This window comes from Sander lucioperca, chromosome 18 (assembly GCF_008315115.2).
Source record: "Sander lucioperca isolate FBNREF2018 chromosome 18, SLUC_FBN_1.2, whole genome shotgun sequence".
NCBI classification, from domain to species: Eukaryota; Metazoa; Chordata; class Actinopteri; order Perciformes; family Percidae; genus Sander; species Sander lucioperca.
The window spans coordinates 7773327-7782544 of NC_050190.1; the positions used below are offsets into that span (position 1 = coordinate 7773327).

The 9218-nt window shown below is 38.0% G+C and overlaps 1 protein-coding gene across 2 annotated transcripts; it reads left to right on the forward strand.

Annotated features, from left to right (window-relative positions):
- The first annotated feature begins 1825 nt into the window (after positions 1-1825).
- On the forward strand, positions 1826-8668 carry pacc1 (proton activated chloride channel 1). Of its 2 annotated transcripts, XR_004895793.1 has the most exons (9): positions 1826-2108; positions 3382-3484; positions 4930-5139; positions 6326-6480; positions 6735-6877; positions 7115-7256; positions 7358-7465; positions 7814-8068; positions 8105-8668. XR_004895793.1 is itself a non-coding variant. In XM_031310285.2 (8 exons), the coding sequence occupies exons 1-8, from the start codon at positions 2073-2075 to the stop codon at positions 7973-7975; spliced, it is 1059 nt and encodes a 352-aa protein (XP_031166145.1). In that variant the 5' UTR covers positions 1826-2072; the 3' UTR covers positions 7976-8668. The 2 variants fall into 2 exon arrangements, 1 of the variants encoding a protein (XP_031166145.1); XM_031310285.2 differs by having other exon boundaries at positions 7814-8668.
- The last annotated feature ends 550 nt before the right edge of the window (positions 8669-9218 follow it).

Consider the following 9218-nt stretch of genomic DNA (forward strand, 5'->3'; position numbering starts at 1 on the left):
ATATGAACAGCAATCTTCATACAGCAATATAACAGTAACAATGACAAAATATGAATGAAATGAAAAAATAATGGTCACAACTTTAGATAACAGTACTTAAATGAACAGCAATATGCACATTGTATTTTAATGCAGGCTGATAACAATAGGGTAAAACCACTGCTGGGTGATCAGAAAAGGCTCCAGGATTAATAAATAGGACCAGGTAGGGACCAGGCTAGCTGCACAGAATAAATTTCCATGGTAACTTAGGTGCCTCTGCTTTTGTGAAACCAAGTCAAGGCTAAATTCAACCAGGATAACTGGAATATCCCGGCTTAATCCCTTATCCTGGTTTTGTGCAATAGCCCTCTGGTCTTAATCTAATCAACAGACGGCCCACAACAAAAGTTCTTCCTCCTGTATGCTAAGCATAGACTGTAATAGTCTATGATGCTAAGTGACAGACATGATCTAATTAGCACAATAAGCTGCAGAGGGCAGGATTGATTGGGATGCAATTTTCCTGCCTAACTCAGCTGCAGCGTACATTGTGAATACATCAAAACATAAAAGCACATTGATATCAAAGATCAGCATTGTTTTAATTTTTTTAAACTCAACAGCAATAAACCCTTTTTTTCTGATTCTGATATGGTTGAAAGCTTCAGAAAAAGGCTAACGTTAGTGACTGGACCTTGAGTTGGAAACATTTTGTCAAACTAATTATTATTATTATTATTGTGTTAACTAGTTCTTAACAATTTTGGCAAATATCTATAGGGAAACATGCTTACAGTATGCAACTATTTTCCAAGGATAGCAAAGGCATGTCCCGCCCTATACTCTGCCTCTGATTGGCTTATCCTGACATTCTTACCCTACTTACCACACCGACTCCAAGTCCTCTTGCCAAAACTTAACCAGAGTATCTTTGACATAAGTAAATATATATTTTACAGTCATTTGACATAACAATTAAGATACCCAGCAGTGTTTAGAGTAAGTCAAATTAGCCCCACATTTACCAGCTGCAACATGAGTGGCTTACACATGAATGCATCATTAATTATAAACCAGTGATATATTATCTATTATTCTGAAATTAATCATTCTGCATACGTGAGTTTCATTTTGGCATATTTTCACGTTAATAATCATGCACTTTTATACAGATTTTGAATGCAGGACAACTAGTAGCTTACTTGCAACAAAGTATTTCTACACTGTCGCAACTTTTACTTTACTAAATCATCTGAGGGGCGCCCGGATAGCTCAGTTGGTAGAGCAGGCACCCATATATATTTTGCTGCATGTCATTCCCTCTCTCTCTCCCCTTTCGTGTCTTCGGCTGTCCTGTCAAAGAAAGGCCTAAAATGCCCCAAAAATCAATCTAAAAAAATCATCTGAGTAGCCTACTAAAAAAATATTTATAAATGGTCATTTTCTGTTTTATTTGTTTAGTATCTTCAGGCTTTTTATGCTTTAGGTAAAGCACTTTGAATTGCCTTAATGTATGAAATGTACTATATAAATAAACTTGCCTTGCTTCTTCCACCACTGTTAACATGTAAATTGGCTTTTAGGTGGATTTAAAAACTAAGTTGCAAAAATGACCTCTGAGACTTTTAGCTGTAATGAAGCCATCACTCAACAGGTAAAAGAGATTAACTGACATGTTAATGGGGAAAATGAATGAGGTATTTATGCCCACTTCACTTTTTTAGCTCTGTTTGTGACCTTTGAGCTTGGATCGTGGACTTTTACGAATTGTACGTTAAGGCAGCACTAGGTATCAACCTAAGGGAAGGACGAAGGAAACAAGGAAACGTCGAGGACACCTGGTTTACTATTGGACGGAGGGCCTCATTATCGTGGGGTGGGCGGGCCTTGGCCAGACCTTTATCGTCGTCGCCAAAAACCCCATGGGTGTGTGTGGTGTGTCTCCCTTTAGAGCGGAAAAGTGGGAATTATACTTCTTTGAAATGTATCTTTTATTTAATAAAACTAGTTTTCAGACTTCGAACAGATAGCCCGACGGTTCTACTCGAAGAGCAGAAATAGCTTTTTGTAACTGAAGGAAGTGCAAAGGAATGCTCGGGAAAGAAAACTCCCGGTCATACCAAGAGGTAAGGACAACTGTCTTTGTGTTTACAGTCAGTCTATTATCTTTGGTGTTTGTAGCAATAATCCGAACATAACAGGTTTGTTATCTGTAATTTCCTCACGACATGAAGGGCCCACACACTGTCAATATCATGTGACTGTAGAGCCGACGGCTGCTGTTTAAACATGAAATTAGCTGACTTAATGTTTTCTGTCTGCTTGCTCATCAAGTAAGCCCAAGTTGCAGACAAATATGATGTCTGCTTTAATATATATATATATATATATATATATATATATATATACACACACACACACATTAAAATGTCACCAGGTGTTCCAAAACCCAGTAAGAGTTGTTGGAGCATGATTGACACAATACAGATTGATGATGTGTTGTAGGCTATGTTAAAACACTGTAAATACCAGTGGTGGAAGAAGTATTCAGAACCTTTACTAAGTACTAGTAACACACAGAAGTTGACCACGTTACTTAGTCTAAGTAAAATATGCCTATTTAAGTATAATCAGAAAAATGTACTTCAAGTATTAAAGTTTTCACATTAAAACGACTGAAATGTTCAAAAATAGTTCTGTCAATCAAATCAGTGTTCAATATGTCATGTTGCAGACAGCTGTACAGGTCAGTAGATTGTTTGGTAAGTTTAATTTATAACAAACATATGTTATAAATGTTATACACAGGTTTTGTGCGCAAACATTTTCATTGTTAAAGTAGGCCTAACTAGTAACTAAAGCTGTCAGATGAATGTAGTGGAGTAAAAAGAACAATATTTCTCTCTGAGATGTAACAGAGTAGAAGTAGAAGATGGCATTGAAAGAAAACACTCAAGTAAAGTACAAGTACCTTTAAATTTGTACTTAGGTACAGTACTTGAGGAAAGGTACTTAGTTACATTCCAGCATTGGTAAATACTACCTTATAAGACCTAGTTTTTATTACTGCCAGTGGTGGAGGAAGTACTCTGAAGATCTTTTACTTAAGTAAAAGCAGTGGTAGCTTAGTTCTTCTGATCTGCTCTTAATAATACATACTAATTGAGTTGATCATATTTTGTATTATGAATCTGAATCTGTAGAGTAACTAAAGGTATCGAATAAATGTAGTGGAGTAAAAAGTACAATGTCTCACTCTGAAATGTGGTGGAGTAGAAGTATAGTGGTTTCTTTTTTAAACTTTTGTATGCTTTCTTCAAATATCCATAATGTACTAAACTTAGATTTTTTTTGTGTGTGACTACGCTGTACTTTAATGTCTCTTTCTTAACCTCACAGTTCAATGATGATGATGATAATGAAGACACACAGTCTCCGGGCTACTTTGACGATGCCACTGAAGAGCTAGATCCCGACGAGCCGACTGGCCGCGTCTCGCAAGGTGATGACCAGCTGTGTGAAAGAACACTCTTATCTTTTTTAAATCTTTTTTTTTCATTTAATTATAGTGCAATACAAGTGTTCAACGTGAAAACACATATTACGCGATACAAGACAAAGGTGGAAACTCGACTAAACCTAGTCTATAGCCACGACGTTCCACTTCAGGGATTATGGTTAACTGCTCCTCAGATCTCTGCAGGGTAAATCCAGACAGCTAGCTAGACTATCTGTCCAATCTGAGTTTTCTCTCGCACAACTAAAACAACCTTTGAACGTACACATGTTCCACCAAAAAAGTTCTTTCCCGAGGTTATTTTGCAGCAGCACCGCGGCTCCACTCAGCGCTTAGCACCGCCCAAGACGATTGTGATTGGTTTAAAGAAATGTGCACGTTTTTCTCATTTTCTTTTTCTATCCCGCAATGCTGTGTGGACTCGCCAGACCCTCCTCTGCAGCGCTGTGGAGGAAGGTCTGGCAATGCGATACTAGACTAAACCTAACCAAGGGGGTAAGCCTCTCCCAGGAACGCGTAGCTCCTACGGCGCCATTTTGATGCTACCAAGCCATCACCTCCCGTTAGCATTCCATTGACTGCCATTCATTTTGACGTCACTTTGACAGCGAATAACTTTACATCTGAAGAGTTTAAAGACTCTATTTGTCCATTGTTTATTTCTAAAGAAACACGACAATGTATAAAAGGCTCCATTACCTTGTATCTCACGTTATGGCTCCGTAGCAGACGTTTTTGTAAAAATAGGCTAACGATTGGGTCTTAACCACGCGACTTACTGTCACATAGTAGAGGAATTACCGTATAGTACAGGAGAAGCGCGCAGGCAGTTTCGTCTCACATTAGCTGTTTAAGTTGAATTACTAATGTTAACTAGCATTTTAGTTAGCAATAATTAGCCTGTGCCTATGTTATCTCCTTACATATACCTACACTCTCTGTCTCTGCAAGATTGGAATGATTGAGATTTCTCTTGGCACAGCTACCAGAAGACTTTCAGACTTTCAGACACGTTGCTCACGTCACATTTACGTCGTCTCTCTCAGTTGGAGGCTGCGCAGTAACGCTCAGCCCTCACCAGAAAAGTGCTTCTAAGGGCCTTCACTGGTCTCCGTCCAGAGCAACGGGATCTGTTGGTCCATTTTATATATGTCTATGAACCTAACAGACCAAATAAAACCAAACAAAAAACAGAATAGCACACAAAAGACACTCGTCTCAGAGTCTCACATTTCATCCATTTTTAATTGGTCACTCTGCTTGAATGAGCTGCAGCATTCTGTCTGGGTTTTAGTGTCCCATGAAGGTGCAGATGCTGAACATAAGTTAGCACTACTGCCTATACGTAGTCATTTTTGGACCCCATAAAAGTAATCCCTGGAGCCTTGAGAGCCAGTTTGACCCCCCCACACTGCACATTTTCATTACAGAGGATGACATCAGGGAAAACAGTCCACCGGTGAGATTCAGCAAAGCCTGCCTGAAGAATTTCTTCACAGTGGTGCTCATCTTCATCTACCTGCTGCTGACTGGGGTGGCGGTGTTCCTGGCCTACCAGACTATCTCTGACTTTCTGGAGAGATTCAACCACCCTGTTATGTCTGTCACCTACAAAGAGGTTGACTCATTTTCACCCCCAGGTGTGCATGAACAATACACAGGGCGGATCATTTGGGACCAGGACTTGGTTAGGTAACAGGCAATGTGGTAGAAAGATTTGATTAAAGCAAGTATACAAAAAGTGCAGCAACATTCAACGTAATTATCAAAAGTAAAAGTACGCAGAATGGTCCCTTCCAGGGTGTAAAATATATATATATTATTGGATTAATTGTAATGTATTAACATGTCAACATTATTTTGATATAGCAGCTGGTCAAGGTGGAGCCAATTTTTACTACTTCATATACCGTTGGCTTGTTTAATCAAGATTATTTCATCAGATTTCATTACCTTATCATATGCTTGATATTTACAACCTTATTATTATGTAAGTAAATAACAACTATAAATGTAGTGGAGTTAAAAGTACAATGTTTGCCTCTCAAATGTAGTGGATCAGTTGTATGAACTATCAGAAAAATGGAAATAATCAAGAGAAGTGCAGTACTTTAGTAAATGCACCACTGCTGTTTTTTAAAGACTGAATAGATAAATATTATAGCTGTCCTGGCCCATACCTTTTTTCACTAAGTTAACCTGGCCAAAAAGCGTATTTAATAGCCAAAAATACTGTAATTAAACAGTATGAGACTAATGTTAGTATACACCTTTGAACTGAAAATTACAATGTGTTATGCGGTGTAACAATTAAATAATTAAGTGAAAGCTAGCAGTAATGAAATCATCAGACAACAATAAACTATGTCACAGTTTGTTGAATACTGTAAAGTGTAAAACAGTACTTCCAATATAGCCAACGTAGTGTGTGCGTTATACAGTATTTTTTATTTTTTTACCTTTATTTATCCAGGTAAATTGATTGAGAACAAATTCTCATTTGCAATGGCGACCTGTCACATTCACCCAGTTCCACATTCATACCTGGAAGCTGCCCAGTACAACCACAGTCTGATCTGCTGAGCCACTGAGCAGCTCCACTGGAGCGGTTGGCGGTTAAGGGCCTTGCTCAAGGGCACCTCAGTTGTGGTAATGAGGGAGGGACACTTTCCCCACCCAGATTTTATCCTGTCGGTCTGAGGATTGAACCGGTAGCAAGCATTCAGATTATACTGAAGCCGCAGTGGTGGCCTAAAGGTTATAGAAGCGAGTAAAGAGCTTCAGTACACAAGGATTGCTCATTAATTGTGCTTTTTCTTTGCGCAGGTATCGCTCTGTATCCCGGCAAAGCTCAGCTGTTGAGCTGCAGACATCACTACCATGACTACATCCCACCTTTAGTGGACCCAGGCAAGCATCAAGAGGGAGACTGTGTGATTAATGATGTGACTTACTTCGGGCCATTTACCAATGAAACTGAGGTCAGCCATAAACACATTCAGCTGGTGATTTCATAGACATGAATTACAAGTCGCAGAAATATAAAAAAAATCACGTATGTACAATATAATCCTGAACATCTTTTTAAATAAATGTTGTTTTTTTTATATTTATTGTATCGCTATTTAGGTTTGACTTGCTGTCAAGATAGATTCTTCATTCTGTGAAAGTGACCCATTTTAAGTTTTTCTGTTTTGAAGAAAGAGTAAAGTAACTCTCAACTTCGTTCCCACAGAAAAGAGCTCTGGTGGTCCGCGGCCCATCTGACGTCAGAAACAAGGAGTTGATCTTCATGCAGTTCAGCCTTAATGAAACAGAAGAGGACTTCAGCGCCATCTCTTACATGCTTTTTGCCAATTTTAGTGACTTGACTGAGAGGTAACTGCAAACAAACACGTGTACCGTAGATCCTGTGACGCCTGACTGGTGTGAAAGCTGAAGTGGGTCATACAGGATTTGTTTTGCACACAACACAAATAATGCACTGACCGCTTGATAGCTTCCAATTTATCATTTAAATTCATGTCTTAAGAAACAAAAAGGGATTTTACCCAGTCTGATAGTAACGTGCATTTCCATTTCGACTTGAGTGATATCTGTTTTCTGACTCTCTAGTGCAAATAAATCCGACTTTATGAGGGATTGTGAGAGCAATTACTCCATGTGGACTTTCTCTGGAGGATTCAGAACCTGGGTCAAGATGTCTTTGGTGAGGACGTCTGGCAAAAACAATGAAGCTGTCGAGTTTCGGCAAGAGGTATTTATGTCCGACCGTTGTACACATACTTACATATATGATGGATATTGCATTACTTTCTCATTACTCGGTCATTTAATCATTTCTGTTGGATCTTCTAGTCCGCTGTGGTAAAATTCAACGACAAAAGGCCTGCATCAGAAAAAAACAATGAGCTCTTCTTTGCTGTCTTTGAATGGCGGGATCCTTTTATGCAAGACATCAGACTGGTAAGTTCTGCCAGACATTTTAACCTAATTAGAACTAATCCGTCAACATCAGTGTATCAGTTTCTAGTCTCACATTGCCAGACCTATCGCCACAGCACTGCGTAAGCGCTGGAGTATGTTCTGGCTACACCGCTTATCTATTCTAGGATAGGAGAAACAATGCTCTGGCTTGTTTGTATTTCATTTAAACCAGTCACAACCATCCTGGGCGACACTAAGCCCTAGACGCAGCGACGGTGCCCCCTACAAAATAGAAGGCGGAAAGGGGAGGGACATAGGCTGCAGCAATGTACATCCATTGAGCCAGACTAATCAGTTTCTAACTCAACTTTGTTTACTTCCAAACAGATAATGACTGCAAATCCCTGGAACTCTGTAGCCATTCTCTGTGGCGTCTTCATGGCTCTCTTCAAGGCTGCTAATTTTGCCAAACTCACGATTCAGTGGATTATCAGAATGCGTAAGAGGCATCTGAGGAATAAAGCCCGGGAGCTGAACCAAATAAACTGAAACGCTTTGCAGAAAAGCACTGGTGACACAATCTGACGAGATCCAAATTATCCAAGTGAGTTTTTTAGGTCACTACTTGCACCATTTTCGAATCATTGGTGAAGATGATCAACACTGAGGAATGTTTACCCATAACATTTGTTAGAACATAAGACTTACATACCACTGCGAGATTAATCATTTCCAAAAGAAATGGCCAGTTAGACAAGAATTCAGTGAATTGTTGGTTATTGCCATTTCCAAAGATGAGGTATTTTCATAAATGTTTTGTAGCTGAGACACTCAACATGTTTGTTATAGTTTGAGATTTCTAAAAGATTTTAATGGTATGACTGTTTCAAAACTGAGAAAATGTGAACTTTGGTCAAAATGTTGCTGGATTTTATAATCTTATTCAAAAAGGGAATATTGTAGCATATTTTATGTTTGTGTCTTACTTTTTTCACAAGGCTTTATAATTATATTGATAACTCTAAAGGGATTATTATGAACTACTTCTCTTCTGTCAGAGTGATCTGCTGTTTTATTTCAAACCCGTTCAAACCTACTGTTGTTTTAATTTGATTTACATATTGTACAAATGTATGGTTATTGTTGTTCAAATTTACTTGAATTAACTGTCTTGATTATGTTGCATCTCACACACTATGTTGTTGAAATATTGGAAAATAAAAATACATTTGAATGCCTGAATTGTACAGTTTGTAGTGAAGAATATGTTATTAACGTACATGCTGCCTGAAGCTGCAGAATTTGACAAAGTATAGATAGATAGATCAATAATGTGACTCTTTCTTACCTGTAGAAGTGAGCTTTATTATTATTTTTTACAACCTATATTATTGTTGGGGCATTTTAGGCCTTTATTTATACAGGATAAAATATAAATAATAAATCAACTAATAAATAATGATGTATTATAACAGGTTAAGCTACCCAGCAGTTTAGTATATAAAATTAACCTCACCTTTACCAGCTGCAAACTTAAAGTACTAGTAAAGTACACATTAATGCATCAATAATTATAATTCAATTATAAACATTAAATATCTGAAATGGGCCATGCCACATAATGAGTAATTTTACTTTTGGTATATTTTAATGCTCATACTTTTGTGCTTTTCTTGAGTAAAAGTTTGAATGCAGTACTTTTACTTGTAACAGTATTTTTTAAACTGCAGTATTGTACTTCACTACAGTAACGATAAATGTTGGCGTAAGTCTTTTTTTCAAGGGCATATAA